At 38.8% G+C, this 22,427-nt stretch overlaps 1 protein-coding gene across 1 annotated transcript in view; it reads right to left on the bottom strand.

Moving 5' to 3' along the window:
- Positions 1–895: 895 nt before the first annotated feature.
- GABRA3 (gamma-aminobutyric acid type A receptor subunit alpha3) overlaps positions 896–22,427 on the bottom strand; it is a 212,719-nt gene continuing 191,187 nt past the window's right edge. Inside the window, exon 10 of the mRNA XM_080653598.1 lies at positions 896–3,199. Within this exon, the coding sequence (XP_080509724.1) occupies positions 2,864–3,199 (336 nt within the window). The 3' untranslated portion in view covers positions 896–2,863. The remainder of the gene's footprint in view (positions 3,200–22,427) is intronic.

Raw genomic sequence — 22,427 nt, forward strand, 5'->3', positions numbered from 1 at the left:
ATTGTCCAAGTCCCTGATGTTATTTCAGGCAAGAAATACTTTTATATGATTTTAAATGCTCTGCCAAAGAGACTTTCCCCATTCCTTAGGATTCAGGTGATTTCCTCAAGCAGATCTCATGAGATTATTCACCAGATTTTCCCCAACTCTATAATAAATAAGGGTCATATACATTTCCCAACACATGGATCAACTAACCAGACACTCTCTCTCTCTCTGCATAAGGGAACTATTTCCTAAAGGAAATATACTGAGTGGCCAGATTATTATGATCTCTGAATGCATAATAATCTGGCCACTCAGTGATATATATATATATATATATATATATATATATATATATATATATATTAGAGGAGGCCCGGTGCATGAATTCATGCATGGGTGGAGTCCGGCCAGCCTGGCCAGGGGGAGGGGACATAGGCATTGGCCAGCCTGCCTGCTGGTTGAACTCCTGGTTGAGAGGACAATTTGCATATTAGCCTTTTATTATATAGGATATACACTGAGTGGCCAGATTATTATGTGTTCAGAGACCATTTTAATCTGGCCACTAAGTGTAGTAATCAATGGAAAAATAAAGCATTTAGAATTGCAATAAAAATAACTATTTCCTGAGAGTGGGTGAATTTTGCAGAGGAAGCAATACAGGTCTTTCCTTCTCTGTCATATTGGGTAATAAGACCCCTGAGTTAACCAAGCTATGTTTTCACCTGGGTCCCATTTTGGAACACCATAATAGGTGTCTTGCTCTGGGTAAACATTTTTTCTAGTGTAGTCCAGTGGTGTGAAAAAGTGGAAAATAAGGGTAGCATGAGAGTTGGGACAAAAACCAAGAGCAGAGTACTACCTATGTTAGGCAAAGAGTGATTTAAAAAAGTTCTTCAGCCCAAGTACAATTAAGAAAGAGTTTAATAAACAGCCACTAAACATTGCATCAAAGCATTTGGAAACACAATTTCTACAGAGGCAAAGGTCAAGCTTCCATTCTAATTCCATAAGACAATCATTAACAACCCCCCCACCCCCCATCCCCACATATCCACAACACTACACTCTTCTAGTCATAAATTTATCTACAGACACAGTCTTAGGAATAATGGGACTGGCATGCATTATTCTGGCAATGGCAAGGAAGCAAAGTGTATAGGGAAAGGATGGGTGAAAATTCAACCAGCAGCTAATGATAGACCCCTAGGAGCTTTGTTCAGGGGTAGATAGGAAGAATTTGTTTTTTGGTACCATCTGTGGCTTTACTTTGGGATTCTAGGATATTCTGGATGAGTGGCTAGGGCTGTCATCTTAATCTCATTCCCTTGAACCATTACTATTAGAATTGGTTTCCTTGGGTAACATATTGTGACTTTCTAAAAATCTTTTTGTGTCCAAGCAAACTGCATTCAGGACTCACTAAGACTGCTGATATTGCGCTGATTCTGAGATTAAAGTGGACTTCCATTTTCAATCCTATCTTCATTTTGGCCTTTGGAAAGAGGCACATGATGATTCTTTATTACAGACACTTGTAAGGAGCCTAGGCAAGTCACTCCAACATCAAAGACTTAGACTATCTACCTTATAAAAATGTTATAATTATAACTGTCTCTTTTATTCACATTAAGAACAAATGATATCAGATGGCACCTAAGTAATATATTTTTAAACTGGTCATAAAATTAATGATTTAGTTGACTCAAAAATCAACTAGACTCTGATTCATCCCTCCTTAGAATCAGCATTAACAGAGGACCAGAGTTTCCTGACACAGTGGGAGCAAAGTTATTGGGCCTGGACTAAGGTATGGAATGTGGAGAGTATGGTAGGAAGAATTTGATTTTTGTCTGCCAGTATCCCTGTCTTTTGAGCAAGAATTTAAGCCTTAACTACCACCCAGCCCATATCTGTTGTCCCATCCAGTACTTGACTATGTACCTTGGCAAAGATGTGACTTTTCTATCACTCTACTCCTTTTTAAATTATTTGTGTAGGTATTTGATATAGATCTTTTTTTGTTTCTATTCATACCTTTTTAATAGAAATTTTAAAAATACTTGTTCATTTTTTAAAGAGTTTGCAGGTGGCAATGAATCTAAACTAAGCAGTGGCCAGCTGGCTACAAGGGTTGAGGGCTTGAGAGAAGAGGGCTTTGCTGGAGGATATATATACCAAAAATATTACTATTTTTCTGAGGAGCTAGTCATGGCAGGCCTCAGTCACCTTGGTGTCAGGCTGGCCCGGTTTGTTCTATCAGTTTGGGCCATACATGGTAAACAGTGGCGAGCCTCAACTGTTCCCACTAATCTCCAAGCCAATAAAGGGGCTGGGGCCATGTTTAGAGGATAGCACTAGCACCTGCCTTTGCTATTAATACTTACACTTAGTGGGCCCTGCTGTAGGCAGGGAAGGTGGCAGGCAGGACCACATGAAATAGCCCTGTATGGCTCCCTACTGAGTCAGAATCATCTGATCTGGGCCAGTTAACAATCCTCCTTGGTTTGGACCTCTCAAACAGCCAAGGCTCCCACTACAAGTAAGAGACCCTCCTGTACTTTTTGCCCTGGGCAGAGTGCAATGAAATATATACAGTTACTTCAACTGGGGAAGACTGGCAGACTAAGATGAGCAACTGGACAAATGGCAGTGTTTGGCTCTGATGAGGGTACACTCAGCAATGTTAGGGAAAAAGTAATTTTTCTATTAATTGTTTTTTTTTTCATTGAGGTTCATAAATATGAATTGAGAGTAACAGCTTGGTAGAGGGTTAAAAAGAAGAATCCTGAAACACATGAAGGGGAGCCCCGGGGTTTAGGTGCTTGACTGCTTCCTAGGGTATACTGTACTCTGGTTGCTGTCCTGCCACTATCTACTGTTTGCGAATCATGCCCTTAATAGCTGACTCCCGGTTGACATATGTGGCCCAATAGACCAGATTGAAAATGGCAAAGAGCACAGGAAAGACGATGCGGGAAATTTTGTCAACCTTGCTGACACTATTGTACGTCTTGGTTTCAGTTGGGATGTCCGGCACGTAGGTGGTCTTCGGTGAAGCAATGGTAGTTGGGGTTGAGGGGGCACTGGGAGCAGCACCCTGGGAGATGGTAGAGAACTCAGTGTCCTTAGCCAGGTTGATGGGATAGGTGGTCCCCACGATGTTGAAGGTGGTGCCAGTTTTCTTTGTCGGAGCTGCTGGTGTTTTCTTCTAGGGGCCAGAAAATGTAGGGGAAAAAGGGGAACAAAAAATCTAATTAATTATTTACATTGAGCACCTTTGGAAGCTGTAGAAAGAAGGAACCCTGAGGGAAGTTAAGACACAGGGCCCTAAAGCCAATAACACTGAGTAGGCATGTTTGATTCTAAAACTTGTATCATTCTGGTTTACTAGCTATGTGGCTTTGGCCAAGTAACTTCTCCTCTTTGAGCTTTCGTTTCTTCATCTGTAAAATGAGGATCAAAATATTTGGCAGAGTTGTTGAGTGAATCAGATGACAGAATGGTGGTAGAAATCATTTGACAACTGTAAAATGTTTTTCACATGTAGGGTCCTATATAATCATGTGATTTTATCCTTATGGTAACCCTAATGAGATAGGTAGGTGAGATTACTCCTATTTGACAGATGAGAAAAAGCCTCAGACTGAGTGGAAGAGCCCACAATAGCCACTTGGGCTCCTGAATTTTATCCAGGGCTCCTCCATGCTGCTTTCTATAGGCACAAGACACTTTTTGGTTACCCAAGAAATAACTCCAAAAGGCTTAAATCATCAAGTGGCACATCTCCTGTGGGGAAGAGAGCTTGGTGAGTCTGAAAGTAATTTTGCCTTAAAGATACAATAAATACTATGGTATGTTTACATCTATCATTATAACAGTATGGCATGTCCTCCTGTTGTGCTTGCTGGTGCTAGCTTCAGGGTTTCGATCAGGGAGGGGATGTTGGTTTAAGTAAATGAATAATCTGACTAATAAGACATTTGCAAAGCAATACTGGTCTTTCTCTTTGAGGATCATAGTCACTTTGCTACAAGTAGAAGTGGGGAGGAACTTTAAGGCTTCTAAAGGTCTTGTAAATGCTTTAAATGTTACATGGGACTCATTTATAATTAGCAAATTTATTGTGTGAATAGAGGCCTGCTGCTAAATGCCCCAGCTGTTAGATAAAAGAACATTTTACTATTTGACTGCTTACTTATTAATTCACTTAGTAATCTCTTTTTCTCATGGGTAAACACACACACACACAGACACACACACACACACATGTAAAAGAAAAAAAAAACCTACTACCCTGACTTTGCTGGAAGCTTTCACACATTATTTTATTTAGTCATCTTATAAGCTGGTTAAGACCAAGTCTCCAAAAACAATAATTCTGAACAGCAAACACTTTCTTCAGCTTCATATATACTTTGCATTCTACAGGTGGGAAGAAGCAGCATTTGATTCAACTGCATATTTTTAAGTAATAAAGGAAAAACATGTTTTAATTTCCCTTGCCCTTTTCAACATTTTAATGAGCTACATAATTTTCACCTAAATTGTCAAAGAAGAAAATCAAAGCAAAAGTTGTGGTGTCACTAATACAGGAGCCGGAGTCAGAGATTATTGGTTAATATTTCTGCATCTAGTTTTATAATACTTCTCTATGCTCTGGAATTTGATAGATACAAACTAGACTGCCTTACCTTTGACCGAGTTGCAATTCTATTCCTACCTCCCTAGCCAAGTGCCTGGCTCTTAGGCATGCAATAGATAATTACTGAATGAAAAAAAATGACACCCCCCTTCACTCAAGATTCTTGATGTCCTATACTCTACAGAGAATGTATCTCTATAGTTCCATAATTTGTATACGGCAAAACTGAAACTGACTTCTCCAAGTTCTTTCAAGCAGTCTGACCCTAGGACAAGAATGCTTTCCTTCTAGAAAGCTACCTCCTCTGGGTTTTGGGATGAGGCAATGAAAACTTTTATGAACTGATGCATGTTCAACTTAAGAGTTTTCCTCAAATGGTACTACTATCTATTGTTTCCAGAAGTACAATTTAGAGGATTAGTTCTAGCCCTGAATGTACTTGACACACAGCTAGGACTGTAGAGCATATACATATATGATTCAGTGCCTCTATGTCAACTCCCTAACAATCATTCAACTTTCCTAAAGCCCAGTTTTCAGAAGTGGGGCAAAGTCATGGAATCTGTGGTGACTTGAACTCAAGTACAAATCAGAGCATTGACAAAAAAATGAACAACACATTTTTAAATGAGTAAAGTACTTGAATAGACATTCATCCAAAGAAGAAATACAAATGGCCAGCAACTACATGAAAAGATGCTCAACAGAGTGCACTAGTCATAGGGAAAGACAAATAAAAAACCACAATGAGATGTCACCTCACACCCATTAGGATGCCTACTATCAACAACAACAACAAAACCAGAAAATAACAAGTGTTGGCAAGGATATGGAGAAATTGGAAACCTTGTACAATTTTAGGAATGTAAAATGGTATAGCTTCTATGGAAAATTGTATGTTGGTTCCACAAAAATTTAAAAATAGAATTGAAATATGACCCATCAATTCCACTTCTGGGTATATATCTCCCCAAATTGAAAGTAAGGTCTCAAAGAGATATTTTCACATACATATTCATAGTAGCATAATTCCCAACAGCCAAAATGTAGAAGCAACCCATGTCCATAGAAGAATAAATAAACAAAACATGGTATAAAGATGCAATGGAATATTATTCATCCTTAAAAAGAAAGGAAATACTAACACATACTTCAATATGAATAAACCTTGAGGACATTATGCTAAACAAAATAAGCCAGTCACAAAAAGACAAATACTGTATTATTCCATCTACATGAGAGTACTCAGAGTAGTCAGATTCATAGAGATAGAAAATAGGATGGTGGTTTCCAGTGCAAGGGAGCATGGGGATTTATGGCTGTTTAATGGGCACAGAGTTTCAGTTTTGGAAAATGAAGATTTCTGGAAATTTGTTGGACAACATTGTGAATATACTTAACACTACTGAAATATACAGGTAAAATGGTTAAGCTGGTAAATTTCAAGCTGTTTAATGAGAGATATTAATTAAAATAAAAGAGAACTAAAATGTAAGGGAGAAAGCACAAGAAGCATGCAGAGAGTCATAGATAATGTCAAGAAAATTCAAAAGAGGAAAGGAGCATGCAAGATTAGGAGGAGGTCAATAAGCCAATAAAAAGGGGAGAAAATGCAGGTGGAAGAAAAGTAATCACTTGGAACAGTTTTCTGAGAGAGTGGGAGATATCCAGAGCATAAGTGGGGAATTATCTGGGGCCATATCACAGCTAAGGAAAGAGTGGATGACACTCAAATACTATCTGTGGTTTGGTGGGATAAAAGGTACACATTAAGTTAAGGAAAATCTCATACAATAGTTTTCACATTCCCCATGCAGAAGTTAAAGCGAATGGTCAAGATTTAAAATAGATTTTATAGGGAATAGAAGATAGAACTGATTAGGGACACAGAAAGATAGCAGGCACACATTGAAGAACCAGAACCAGCAGAATTCAAGAGTATAAGATCATAAATGTCAGCAATCCATTGATATTTGTGGAAATTTTTTCAGAGAGAAGTAGAGGAGTTGGATTGAAGTGAGTGAGGAAGTTGAGAGTGCTGGTGAGTGACTGCAGTGATATTCCATGAAGCCAAGGCTGGATAGAAAAGGAAGGAAAACAGAGGGAATTGTGGATTTTGAGAAACTACAGAGGTTATTCATTCATTTGTTAACTATTTACTGAGCATCTACAACTTTGGAGGTTCTCTGCTCGGTGCTGGGGCTGCAGCACTCAAGAGTAAAACATGGCCCCTCCCCTCAAGGAGCTCACATTATAGAGAAGAAAGGCATGTAATTAACATGTAAGCAGCTAAATATGTACAGAAATGTAATAATGGCGATACATTATGCAGGGCAGTGGCAGAGAAGGATGATGAGTTCTAGTCAGAGAAAGTATCTTTTTGGAGGTAAGCAGAGATCTGAATAAAATGAGAATGCAAGCCATGAAAAGATTTGAACAACAAAACTTCCAGAGACAGAAAATAGTAGTGACAAAGCACTTGGGGTTAGCAAGGGAGTGACTTGTACAAAGATCATCAAGGAGGCCATAACTGAGTGAAGTAAATGAAAAAAAAAAAGAAAAGAAAAAAGGACAGGGAGTAGCGTGAGCACCCTTCTATTTTGTCACCTGGATCTGAGTCTGTGGGAGGGGCCACATGATAGAGCTTGGGGCCAGCAGAGGGGTCTGATGGATATACCAGCATTGAAACTGAGGGACCCTTTATTTCCAGAGGAACTCTTGACAGAGAGCAGGATGTGGACTGGACCATGGGTTTCAGGAAGGAAGATCAGTCCTGCTCAATTGGAGTGCAGGGGAGGTGCTCTTTCTTCCATCTGCAGAATGGCTATTTCTGCCCCACCCTGCAGCAACCCAAGCCAAGGGGGAATTGTGCTGGGCTGAAAATCTGCACACCTGCAGCTGGGCTTGGTCAGAGGCCCCATCCATTGGGAGCCAGTGGACTCAGTCATTGGGCCTCCTTGGAGCCTGGTTGGAGGCCCCAACAAGTGGGGGCCAACAGCACTAAAAGTTTGGAGTGCCAAGCTGGGCTTATTTATTTATTTATTTATTTATTTATTTATATTATTACTAGAGGCCTGGTTCACAAATTCATGCACTCGGGAGGTGGGGGATCCCTGAGGCTGGCCTGTGCCCTCTTGCAGTCTGGGAGCCCTCGGGGGATGTCTGACTGATGGCTTAGGCCCGCTCCCCATGGGGCCTAAGCCGGCAGTCAGATATCCTTACTGTGAGCCTGGCTTCTGGCTGAGTGGCGCTCCTTCTGTGGGGGCACACTGACCACCAGGGGGCAACTCCTGCATTGAGCATCTGCCCCCTGGTTGTCAGTGTGCATCACAGTGACCAGTTGTTCCACCATTGGGCTGAAACTGGCTCTCTGACATCCCCTGAGGGGTCCCAGATTGAGAGAGGGTGCAAGCCAGGTCGAAGGACCCCACCAGTGCACAATAGGGCCTGGGGAGGGACAGGGGAGGTTGGCCAGACAGGGAGGGGCCATGGGAGGGCTCCAGGGTGTGTCCAGCCTGTCTCGCTCAGTCCTGATAGGCCAGACCCCAGCAACAAGCTAACCTACCAGTCGGAGAGTCTGCTCCCTGGTGGTCAGTGCACGCCAGAGCAAGCACTTGAGTGGCCTTAGCATATCATTAGCATATTACACTTTGATTGGTTGAACAGCCAACTGGACGACCAAACACTTAACATATTAGGCTTTTATTATATAGAATTATTATTATTATTATTATTATTATTATTATTATTGTTTTAAAAGCCCCTCTTGTTTGAGGTGGCAGCAAGGGGGTGCCAGCAAGCCAGGCAGAGCTGAGACATTGGAGGAGAGGAAGTGCCTACCCTCCTCCTACAATTATGGACACAACTCCCAATGTGAGTCTGTTCAAACCATCTTGGCCAGGATCTAGATTCCCCTCCCCCACAGAGCCCAGGTATGTAAGCCAAGGATAAAAGCCCAGAACAGGGACATTCAAGGTGTGAGACACAAGGCAGACCCAACCTCTGGAGGCCAAGCTCACCAGACTACTCGGGGCTCTGCCCAGCCAGACTTCAACCACGTTGCCCAGGGACAGGTAGAGCCAGGCAGAGACTGTACCACTGCATCCCACAAAACACCTACTATATAAGACCACCCCACAAAATCTGGGGAGCATGGCAGTTTAATACATAGAGACAAAAACAAAGGGACAGCAAAAATGGGTAGACAAATAACCCCCAAAATGAAAGAAAATGAGGAATCACTAGAAAATGAAATGGAGGTAAACAATCTATCAGATAAAGAATTCAGAGTAATGGTAATAAGGGTGCTCAAACAATTCAGTCAGAACTACAAGCAACTTAATGAGCATTTTAAGGTATTAATGAGAGCTACACCAACAGGAAAAGAGAGCTTGAAACAATAGATAAGAATCAATTGGCAATGAGGAATGACATAGCTGAAATAAAGAACACAATGGAAGGATTCAACAGTAGACTACAATAAGCTGAGGACCGAATCAGTGACTTAGAAGACAAGGAACAGAAAAACATCCATTTAGAGTAGCAAATGGGAAAAAAATTAAAAAGCAGGAAGATAGTCTAAGGGAGCTTGGAGACAATATGAAAAGTAACAACATTTGCATTACAGGGTTACAAGAAGGAGTGAATCTGAGAAAGGAATAGAGAACCTGTTTGAAGAAATAATGGCTGAAAATTTTCCTAACCTGAGGAAGCAAAAGTCACTCACATTCAGGAAACACAGTCCCAGTCAAGATGAACCCCAAAAGACCCACACCTAGGCACATATTAATTAAAATGTCAAACATTAAAGATAAATAAAGAGTATTAAAGGTTGCAAGAGAGACAGAAAGATATCTACAGAGAGCTCCCATTAGACTGTCAGCTGACTTCTCAATAGAAACACTTGGGAAAGAAGAGAATGGCATGAAGTATACAGGTAATGAAAACCAAGGGACTGAACTTAAGAATACTCTATCCAGTAAGGCTATCATTCAGAATCGAAGGTGAAATAAACAGTTTTGCAGACAAAAAAAAATGGCTAAAAGAGTTTATTACTACCAAACCAGTACTGCAAGAAATGCTAAAGGGACTGTTGTAAGAAGAAGAACTAGAGGGAAAGAGAAGAAAACAGGCATAAAGAATAAGAATGGCAATAAATAAATACCTACCAATAATAACCTTAAATGTAAATGGCTTAAATTCTCCAGTCAATGAATGAATAAGAAAACATGTCCCATATATACTCTGTCTACAAGTGACCCACCACAGAACAAAGGACACACACAGAATGAAAGTGAAGGGGTGCAAAAAAAATTTATAGGCAAATGAAAAAAAAAAAAGATGGGGTAGCAATACTCATATCTGACAAAATAGACTTCAAAGTGAAGGCCATAACAAGAGATAATAAAGACCACTTCATAATACTAAAGGGATCTATACAACAAGAGGACATAACTGTGGTAAACATATATTCACCCAATACAGAAATTCTTTATATATTTAAAAAAAAACTTCTGGAGGACTTTAAAGGAGAGATTGATCGCAATTCAATTACAGTAGGGGACTTTAATACCCCACTGACATCACTGAATAGATCTTCTAGACAAAAAAACAACCAAGAAATAGCTATCCTAAGTAACACACTAGATCAAATGGAATTAATTGACATTTTCAAAAAATTAAATGCCAAGGCTACAGAATATACATTCTTCTCAAGTGCACTTGGGTCATTTTCAAAGACAACCCACATGTTAGGACACAAACTAAGTCTCTGCAATTTCAAGAAGATTGAAATCATATCAAGCATGTTCTCAGACAGATCACAATGGCATGAAATTAGAAATCAACTACAATAAAAATCACTCAAAATCATTCAAACACTTAGAGACTAAATAGCGTGTTATTAAGCAATGGATGGGTTACCAAAGAGATCAAAGAAGAAATTTTTAAAAATCCTGGAAACAAATGAAAATGCACATACAACAACCCAAAATCTATGTGACACAGTGAAAGCAGTCCTGAGAGAGAAGTTCATAGCACTATAGGCCTAGCTCAAAAAACAAGAAAAACTGTTAATAAATTATGTAATCTTACAACTTAAAGAATTAGAAAGAGAACAAGAAAAGCCCAGAGTAAGTAGAAGGAAGGACATAATAAAGAGCAGAAATAAATAACATAGAGACTAAAAACAATACAAAAGATCAATGAAACCAAGAGTTGGTTCTTTGAAAAGATAAACAAGATTGGTAAACCTTTAAGCAGACTCATCAAAAAAAACAAAGAGAGAGGACCCAAATAAATAAAATCAGAAATGAAAGAGGTGAAGTATCAACTGACCCCACAGAAATAAAAAGGATTGCAAAAAAACACCATGAATGACTATATTCCAGGAAACGACAATCTGGATGAAATGGACATATTTCTGGAAAAAAATGCAACTTTCCGAAACTCAACCAGGAAGAATCAGAAGACATGAGAAGGCTGATAATTACTGATGAAGTTGAAGCAGTAATAATAATAATTAAAAAAAAAAAAAACTTCCAGCACACAAAAGCCCTGGTCCAAATGGCTTCACATGGGAGTTTAACAGAACATTCAAAGAAGAACTAGCACGTATTCTCCTCAAACTATTCCAAAAAGTTCAAGAGGAAGGAATACTCCCAAACTCTTTCTATGAGGCCAGCATTACCCTAATTACAAAACCAGATAAGGACACTACAAAGAAAGAGAATTGTAGGCCAATATCCCTGATGAACATAGATGCTAAAGTTTTCAACAAAATATTAGCAAATGGAATCTAGAAAAACATTAAAAAATATCATACACCATGACCAAGTGGGAATTATTCCAGGGATGCAAGGCTGGTAAAATATTAAAAAATCAATAAATGTGATATATCACATAACCTGATTGCAAGACAAAAATCACACGCTCATATCAATTGATGCAGAAAAAAATCATTTGACAAAATCCAACACACTTTTTTTTTAATAAAAAACTGTCAGCAAAATGGGAATAGAGGGGTTATACCTCAATATAATAAAGGCCATATATGGCAAACCTATAGCCAACATCATACTCAATGGGCAAAAACTAAAACCATTTCCCCCAAGAACAGGAATAAAACAGGGATGCCCACTTTCACCACTCTTGTTTAATATAGTACTGGAAGTCCTAGCCATAGTGATCAGACAAGAAGCAAAAATAAAAGGCATCCAAATTGGAAAGGAGGAAGTAAACCTGTTATAATTCATAGATGACATGATATTTTACAAAGAAAAGCCTAAAGACTCCTTCAAAAAACCACTAGATTTAATAAATGAATTCACAACATAGCAGGATACAAAATTAATACGCAGAAATCTATGGCGTTTTTATACAACAGTAATGAACTCTTAGAAATTGAAACTAAGAAAGCAATCCCCTTTACCATTGCAACAAAAAATTAAGATACTTAGGAATAAACATAACCAAGGAGGTAAAAGACCTGTACTTGGAAAACTACAGGATTTTGAAAAAGAGAGAGAGGAAGATATATACAAATGGAAGAATATACCGCGCTCATGGATTTGGTATAATCAACATCATTAAAATGTCCATATTACCCAAAGCAATCTATAGATGCAATGCAATCCCTATCAAAATACCAACAGTATATTTAACAGATCTAGAACAAACACTCCAAAAATTTATATTGAACCAAAAAAGACCCTGAAGAGCCACAGAAAGGAGGATAGAATTGGAAGAATTACAATACCAGATATGAATTTATAGCACAAAGCCACTGTACTCAAAAAAGCCTGGTACTGGCACAAGAACAGGCATATAGGTCAATGGCATAGAACAGAGAACCCAGAACCCAGAAATTGACTCAAGCCATTAAGCACAATTAATATTTGACAAAGGAGGCAAGAGCATACAATGGAGTAAAGACAGTCTCTTCAATAAATGAAGCTGGGAAAAATTGGACAGATACATGGAAAAAAAGGAAACTAGACCACCAACTTACACCACACACAAGAAAAAACTCAAAATGGATAAAAGACTTAAATGTAAGTTGTGAAACTATAAAACTCTTACAAGAAACCATAGGCAGCAAAATCTCTCAAAGCAACATGTTTACTCATATATCTCTTAGGGCTGTGGTCGGCAAACTGTGGCTCGTGAGCCACATGCAGCTCTTTGGCCCCTTGAGTGTGGCTCTTCCACAAAATACCACGGCCTGCGCAAGTCTATCTAGAAGAAGTTTAAGTTTAAAAAATTTGGCTCTCAAAAGAAATTTTAATCATTGTACTGTTGATATTTGGCTCTGTTGACTAATGAGTTTGCCGACCACTGTCCTAGGGCGAAGGAAACTAAGGAGAAAATAAACATATGGGACTATCTATATATATAAAAGCCAAGTGACTGGAACGACAGAACGACCAGAATGACCAGTCACTATGATGCGCATTGCAGCAGCCAACCGGCCAGATCAGGGGCCCAATCGTCCCCCCCTGCAACCTCCCATGGTCCCTCCTCATGGCCAGCCCCACCCCCAACTTTCCCCCTCCAGAAAGGGGATGGGGCCGGCCATCCTCTTGCATCCCCTCCACCTAGCCCCTCCCCACCCGGCCAGCAGGCTCTGATCACCCAATTGGGGCTGGGCCCCAGGCTGGGATGGGGAACCGGGGGTGGGTGGGAGCAGATGTGGGCGGTGAGGGAAGGATGATGGGGGGAGGTGGGGAGACAGGGAACCTGATCAGCCCTGTCACTGGCCAGGCCTAGGGACCCCACCCGTGCATGAAGTTCATGCTCCAGGCCTCTAGTATCAAAATAAAAAGATTCTGCACAGCAAAAGGAACCTTCAACAAAATGAAATAAGAGCCCACTGCATGGGATAACATATTTGGCAATCATATATCTGATAAGGGGTTAATTTCCAAAATATATAGGGAACTCATAGAACTTAACAAAAGGAAGACAAACAAACCAATTAAAAATGGAAAAAGGACCTAAATAGACACTTCTCCAAAGTGGACATACAGATGGCCAGGATACATATGAAAATGCTCAAAGTCACTATCTAAGAGATGCAAATCAAAACAACAATGAGGTATCAACTCACACCTGTCAAAATGGCTATCATCAACAAATCAACATATAAGTGTTGGAACTCTGTGGAGAAAAGGGAACATTAGTACACTGCTGATGGGAATGCAGAGTGGTGCAGCCACTGTGGAAAACAGAATGGAGTTTCCTCAAAAATTAAAAATGGTACTCCCAGTGATCCCACATCTAAGAATATAGTCTAAGAAATCAGAAACACCAATCACTAAGAATATATGCACCCCTATTTCCATAGCAGCACGATATACAATAGCTAAGATTTGGAAAAGCCCAAGTGCCCATCACTAGATGAGTGAATAAAAAAGCTGTGGTATATTTACACAATGGAATATTACATAGCTGTAAAAAATAACTCTTACCATTTGCAACAGCATGGAGGGACCTGGAGAGTATTATGCTAAGCAAAATAAGCTAGTCAGACAAAGATAAGTATCACATGATCTCACTCATATGTGGAATATAATGAACAAAATAAACTGATGAACAAAATAGATCAAGAGACATAGAAGCATGGAACAGACTGTTGAATCTCAGAGGGAAGGCAGAGGAGGGTGCATGGGTGGGAAGAGATTAACCAAAGCACTTGTATGCATATATGCATAACCCAGGACACAGATAATATGGTGGTGAAGGCCTGAAGTGGGGTGTGGGGGGTGGAATGAAGAGGTCAATGTGGGGGGAAGGGGGACATGAAATATGTAATACTTTGAACAATAAAGATTAAAAAACCCACAAAAAATAAATTGTAAAGTTTTTACTTTTAATGAATTTCATTTTTTCTATGTGTTAGTGGTTCTCACTATTAGTTTCTTTACATTGTACCAGTGTAGACAAAGTATAGCACACTAACATTAGAGATCCATTTTTATGCATTCCCTGATTGACCATGGTGAGAAACTAAGAGAAACACTGAGATCACCATTTTTGCAAACGTTTTTTCATTTTCATTTTCAGCTTTTCTTGGAATTTTAAAAATGGTAATTATTTTTGACATCTAGAGTCTCTTAATATGTACTCTAGTTCTCTCTCTGCCTTCAAACCATCCTTGTACTTCTCCCTGGCCACAAAAATACAAGTTACCATATTTTTCACAAGACATCCATGACAGCCTTTCAGATATCTGACATTAGCCATTATCCTCTTGAGGTATTTGTCACTCCTCCATTATAGCAACAACCAAACTGGAACAGTGTACTTTAAACATGGCTCAACCAGCACAGAATAAAAAGGGCTTACCATCTTACTTGATCTAGATAATTCTTAACTCAAGTTCAAATCAAATTTGGCTTTTTGAGAGTTACACCATATGGAGGGCTTATATTAAATTTGCTTTCCCTGTATCCCAGCATCTTATTTATAATGTATAGTTGTTGTTAATCCTTTCTATTACAGAACTATTTTTGTATCCATGTGTGAAAATTTGTTTGATTTCGCAAATGTTAAGCTTTTGATTTGAGCCTGTTCCCTCAAACTTTAGAAATCCTTTTTGATTTATAATTCAGAAGACAATGCACTCTAACCAACATTCACTAATACCAGCTTACAAATTTGAATCTGGTATCTTAGATGTACTCATTTGTGTCATTGATGACAATATTTAAGAGCAAAGGGTCAAAGATAAAGCCCTGTGGATTATCACAGGGATGTCCAATTTAGGTTGATGTCCACTCATTAGTCAATTCCATTTTACTTTAATTGGTCAACCAACTCCTTCAGCCTAATTGTAATATTTTTTCACTGTGCTTCTTCTTCATGAAGGCATCATTTAAAAAGTTACTCAGATGTCCTGGTAAAGTCTATGATATTTCCTGGTCCACCAGTCTAGCAAATTTTTTATAAAATTTCATAATGTTAGTTTGGCAAAATTTCTTCTTAGTGAACTCAGACTAGATGTCAATTATTAGTGCTAATTGCTCTTAAAACATCTGTTTAATAGAATATTCTAGGGACCTATGGGTTTACTATGTCAGAGTAAGGACAGCTTTGCTTTCTTCTCTTCTCTAGAACCAACCAAAAACTATAAGGAAAATGAGAGATATAAACCAAAACTCCATCTTTGATGAAATATGGAAGCATTTTTATCCTAATTCCAAAAATTAAGGGTTCTCAAATGCAGTAAAAATTGTATCTGAGTGAAGAAGACACTGAGGATGACTGCTGTTCTGTATTTCAGGCCAATACTACAGTCCTAGAATGCTGGTGGCATGAGTGGAGTGAGCAAACAAATGATTCATTTTAAAACAAACCAGTTATCAGACTGGTAATAAAAACAGGCTTGTTAATGAGAACATCCTGAAACACAGTTTGACCACCAAATAATGGCAGAGAAAATAGAGACTGAAAAAAGTTAAAGGATATAATATTACACACTCACTTACAAACACACACCACTATTCCCATACATAGAGGGATGTCCATTGAGCAAGGGAAACTTCTTGCTAGTTAGAAGCAGAATCAAAACTACAATGAGGAATACTCATAAGAATTTATATAGACAACAGATGGTGCTCAAATTACTCTCAAGTATTCACTCTCAACTATTTACTACTATTCTGCTCACTCTCTCAGTCCCTCACCAAAAAGATACTTTCACGCATGGTAAAGAATTCCTCTAATCAAATTTCAAGTAATTATTGAAAGCAAACTAATATGATTACTGATGCAAAATATGTTGCAAAAAGGAGGAAAGAGGACCAATAAAGGATTGTGAAACCAGATATAATCTATAACAATAAAAGCGTAATATGCTAATTAGACCGGACAGCTGAACAACCTTCAGGACAACCTTCCGAACAAAGCCGGGGCTGCGAGGACCGAGGCAAGCCACCACCGAGGGCTGAGCCCCTTGCATGAATTTCATGCATTGGGCTTCTAGTCTATAATAATAAAAGCATAATATGGTAATTAGACCAGACAGCTGAATGTCCTTCCAGATGACCTTCCGGATGAAGCCAGGGCTGCAAGGGCCGAGGCAGCTACATCGGCTGCAAGGGCCAAGCCCCTTGCACAAATTTCGTGCATCAGGCCTCTAGTACAAACATAAAACATTATAAAAAGTCAATACAGATCATAAAATTAACACAGGGAAAAAATAATACTGTCAAGAATCCAAGATAGTTGTGGAGTAGGTAGAAGTTACACTCCCTTCTTCCCAGACCAAACGAAAATTACAACTAAAATATAGAACAATCAACATGAATAATCAACTGAAGACTAGCTGAACATAAGTCTTATAACTAAGGATTTGTTTATTTATTTTTTCAATTTTTTTATTGATTAAGGTATTACATGTCTCCATATCTCCCCATTGCCACCCCACCCCGCTCCCATACAAACCCTCACCCCCCAGTGTCTTGCGTCCATGGGTTATGCTTATATGCATGCATACAAGTCCTTCGGTTGATCTCTTACCTCCCCCACCCAACCATCCCATTGTAATTTGACAGTCTGTTCTATGCTTCACTGCCTCTGTATCTATCTATTTGTTCATCAGGTTATAATGTTCTTCATTATCCATAAATGAGTGAGATCATGTGGTATTTTTCTTTCATTGACTGGCTTATTTCACTTAGCATAATGCTCTCCAGTTCGATCCATGCTGCTGCAAATGGTAAGAATTCCTTCTTTTTTAAAGCAGCGTACTATTCCATTGTGTAGATGTACCACAGTTTTTTAATCCAGTCATCTGCTGATGGGCAATTAGGCTGTTTCCAAATCTTAGCTATGGTGAATTGTGCAGCTATGAACATAGAGGTGCATATATCCTTTCTGATTGGTGTTTCTAGTTTCTTGGGATATATTCCTAGAAGTGGGATTACTGGGTCCAATGGTAGTTCCATTTTTAGTTTTTGAGGAAACTCCATACTGTTATCCACAGTGGCTGCACCAGTCTGCGTTCCCACCAGCAGTGAAGGAGGGTTCCTTTTTCTCTGCATCCTCGCTAGCACTTGTGGTTTGTTGATTTGTTGATGATTCCCATTCTGACAGGTGTGAGATGGTACCTCATTGTTGTTTTGATTTGCATCTCTCAGATGATTAGTGACTTTGCGCATGTTTGCATATGCCTCTGGGCCTTCCTTATGCCCTCTTTCGAAAAGTATCTATTTAGGTCCGTTGCCCATTTTTTGATTGGGTTGTTTACCTTCCTTTTGTTAAGTTGTATGAGTTTCCTGTAAATGTTGGAGATTAAACCCTTATTGGTGATAACATTGGCAAATAAGTTCTCCCATGCAGTGGGTTTCTTGTTGTTTTGTTGATGGTTTCTTTTGCAGTGCAGAAGCTTTTTATTTTGATGTAGTCCCATTTGTTTATTGTCTCTTTAGCTTCCATTGCCCTAGGAGCGGTATCGGTGAAGATATTGCTTCGACAAATGTCTGAGATTTTGCTGCCTGTGTATTCCTCTAGTATTTTTATGGTTTCCCATCTTATGTTTAAGTCCTGTATCCATTTTGAGTTTATTTTTGTGCATGGTGTAAGTTGGTGGTCTAGTTTCATTTTTTTGCATGTATCTGTCCAATTTTCCCAGCACCAATTATTGAAGAGGCTGTCTTGACTCTATTGTATGTTCATGCCTCCTTTCTCAAATATTAATTGAGCATAGTGGTTTGGGTCGATATCTGGATTCTCTGTTCTATTCCATTGGTCTATATGTCTGTTCTTGTGCCAGTACCAGGCTGTTTTGAGAACAGTGGCTTCGTAATACAACTTGATATCTGGTATTGAGATCCCTCCTATGTTGCTCTTCTTTCTCAGGATTGCAGCAGCTATTCGGGGTCTTTTTTTAGTCCAGATGAATTTTTGGAAAGTTGTTTCTAGGTCTGTGAAATATGCCGTTGGTATTTTAATGGGGATTGCATTGAATCTATAGATTGTTTTGGGTAGTACGGACATTTTAATGATGTTGATTCTACTAATCCATGGACACAGTATGTTCTTCCATGTGTTTATGTCTTCCTCTATCTCTTTTTTCAATGTCCTGTAGTTTTCTGAGTAGAGGCCTTTTACCTCCTTAATTAAGTTTATTCCTAGGTATCTTAATTTTTTTTGATGTGATGGTAAATGGGATTGTTTTCTTAGTCTCTCTTTCTGTAAGTTCACTGTTGGTGTATAGAAATGCCATAGATTTCTTGGCATTAATTTTGTATCCTGCTACATTGCCAAATTCATTTATTAAGTCTAACATTTTTTGATGGAGTCTTTAGGGTTTTCATGTAAAGTATCATGTCATCTGCGAATAATGACAATTTTACTTCTTCTTTTCTAATTTGGATACCCTTTATTTCTTTTCTTGTCTGATTGCTGTGGCTAGCACTTCCAGTACTATGTTAAACAGGAGTGGTGATAGCGGGCATCACTGTCTTGATCCTGTTCTTAATGGAAATGGTTTTAGTTTTTGCCCACTGAATATGATGTTGGCTGTAGGTTTGTCATATAAGGCTTTTATTATGTTGAGGTATGATCCCTTTATTCCCACTTTGCTGAGCGTTTTTATTAGAAAAGGGTGTTGGATTTTGTCAAATGCCTTTTCTGCATCAATTGATATGATTATGTGATTTTTGTCTCTCACTTTGTTTATGTGATGTATCACATTTATTGATTTGCGGATATTGTACCAGCCTTGCATTCCTGCAATAAATCCCACTTGGTCATGGTGTATGATCTTTCTAATGTAATGCTGGATTCGATTTGCTAGAATTTTGTTGAGGATTTTAGCATCTATGTTCATCAGGGATATTGGCCTGTAATTCTCTTTCTTTGTAGTGTCTTTATCTGGTTTTGGGATTAGGGTAATGCTGGCTTCATAGAAAGAGTTTGGAAGTGTGCCTTCCTCTTGAATTTTTTGGAACAGTCTGAGAAGGATTGGTTTTAGTTCTTCTTTGAATCTTCGGTAAAACTCCCCTGTGAAGCCATCTGGTCTAGGGCTTTTGTTTGCTGGAAGCTTTTTGATTACTGTTTCAATTTCATCAGTAGTTATCAGTCTATTCAGGTGTTTTGAGTCTTCCTGGTTGAGTTTGGAAGCTTATATTTTTCTATGAATGTGTCCATTTTGTCGAGGTTGTCCAGTTTGTTGCAGTAGAGTTGTTCATAGTATTTTTTTTACAATCCTTTGTATATCTGTGGGGTCAGTTGTTACATCACCTCTTTCATTTCTGATTTTGTTTATTTGGGCCCTCTCTCTTTGTTTCTTGGTGAGTCTGGCTAGAGGTTCATCAATATGGTTTATCCTTTCAAAGAACCAGCTCTTCATTTCATTGATCTTATGTATTGTGTTTTTGGTCTCTATGTCATTTTTTTCTGCTCTGATCTTTATTATCTCCTTCATTCTGGTTACTTTGGGCTTTTCTTGTTGCTCTCTTCCTAATTCTTTGAGTTGTAGAGTTAGATGATTTACTACCATTTTTTTCTTGTTTTTTTGAGGTAGTCCTGTAGAGCTATGAACTTCCCTCTCAGGACTGCTTTCATTGTGTTCCATAGATTTTGGATTGTTGTGTTTTCATTGTCATTTGTTTCCAGGATGCTTTTAATTTCTTCTTTGATCTATTTGGTAACTCAATCATTGTTTAATAGCATGCTATTTAGCCATCAAGTGTTTGATTTTTTTCATTGTTGTTATTGTTGTTGATTTCTAGTTTTATGCCATTATGTTCTGAGAAGATACTTGTTATGATTTCTATCTTCGTGAATTTGAAGAGCCTTTGCCTGTGTCCTAATATGTGGTCTATCTTTGAAAATGTTGTGTGTGCACTGGAGAAGAATGTATATTCTGTAGCTTTGGGGTGAAATGTTGTAAAGATGTCAATTAAGTCCATCTGATCTAATGAGTCATTTAGGATTGCTGTTTCTTTGCTGATTTTTTGTTTAGAGGATTTATCCAGTGGTGTCAGTGGGGTATTAAAGTCCCCTACTATGACTGTATTGCTATTGATCTCTCCCTTGATATCTTCCAGAAGTTTTATTATGTATTTGGGTGCTCCTGTATTGGGTGCATATATGTTTACCAGAGTTATATCTTCTTGTTGAATTGCTCTCTTTAGCATTAGGTAGTGGCCTTCCTTATCTCTTGTTATGGCCTTTACTTTGAGGTCTATTTTATCAGATATAAGTATCACAACCCCAGCTTTTTTCTCATTTCCATTTGCCTGAAAAATGTTTTTCCATCCCTTCACTCTCAGTCTGTGTGAATCCTTTGTTCTGAGGTGGGTCTTTTGCAGACAGCAAATATATGGGTCAGGTTTTCTTATCCATTCAGCTACCCTATGTCTTTTTATTGGTGCATTTAATCCATTTACATTTAATGTTATTATTGATAAGTACTTGTTTGTGGTCATATTTTTTCTTAATGTTTGTGTTTCTTCTTGCCTTTCTCTTTCTTCTTTTTACAGAAGTCCCTTTAGCATTTCTTGCATTGCTGACTTGGTAGTGATAAACTCTCTTAGCCATTTTTTTTTGTCCGTGAAGCTCCTGATTCCACCTTTAATTTTGAATAATAGACTTGCCGGGTATAGTATTCTTGGGTTCAGTCCCTTGCTTTGCATCACTTTGTAAATTTCATTCCATTCCCTTCTGGCCTGGAGTGTTTCTGTTGAGAAATCTGTTGATATTCTAATAGGAGATCCCTTGTAGGTAACTTTCTGTCTCTCTCTGGCAGCCTTTAAGATTCTTACTTTGTGGTTGGTGTTTGCCAATTTAATTATGACGTGTCTTGGTGTCGGTCTTTTGGGGTTCATCTTGTTTGGGACTCTATGTGCTTCTTGGACTTGCATAGTTTTTTTCTTGCCAATATCAGGGAAGTTTTCTGTCATTATTCCTTCAAACAGGTTTTCTGTTCCTTGCTTCTCTTCCTCTCCTTCTGGTACCCCATTATGTGAATGTTGTTTCGTTTTGTATTGTCCCAAAGCTCCCTTAGGCTCTCCTCTTGCTTTTTAAGTCTTCTTTCCAGTTGCTGCTGTGTTTGTGTGTTTTTTCCTACCTTGTCTTCTAATTTGCTGATGCGTTCCTCTGCCTCTTCTAGTCTACTGTTTAAACCTTCCATTGTGTTCTTTATTGCAGCTATGTCATTCTTCGTCTTCTCTTGGTTCCTTTTCATGGTGGTGACATTCTCATTCAGCTCCTTATAATTCTAATTTTGTTGTGTATATTTGTCATTGAGTTGTGTGTATTTTTCATCCAGCCATTTGAGCATCCTTATAACCATTTCTCTGAATTCTTTCTCTGGTATGTTGCTAGCCTCAATTTCATTTAACTCCCTTTCTGGTGATTCCTCTTTTTCTTTACTTTGGGGATTGCTTTTTTGTCTTCCCATGTTTTCCTGTAATATTTTAATTGTAGATCTGCTTGCTTTGCTACCCAGGTTCTTTTTGGGATGGTGCTACTGGTGTGATCTCTCAGGCCTCCTGGGCTTGGTAAGTATAGCTCCCTAACTGAGCTATTTGGGTTCTCTTGATGTAGGCCTGCGAGCTGGAAAGTCACAACTGCAGTGTCTAGAAGTCAGCAGCCATAGAGGGGGTGTCCCAATTTTTGCTGTCTTTCACCCTTCATTGAAATCACGTGTGCCCAGTGGGGACTCACAGTGGCACCCAGGAACCGTCTGTTGGGGTGATGGGGTTCAGGGGGACTGCACTCTGGAAAGGCATGACTGTGGTGTCCAGAGTTCTGTAGTTGTGGGGTGGGCAGACTCAGCTTTTGC

This window comes from Plecotus auritus, assembly GCF_963455305.1.
Source record: "Plecotus auritus genome assembly, chromosome: X".
Taxonomy (NCBI): Eukaryota; Metazoa; Chordata; class Mammalia; order Chiroptera; family Vespertilionidae; genus Plecotus; species Plecotus auritus.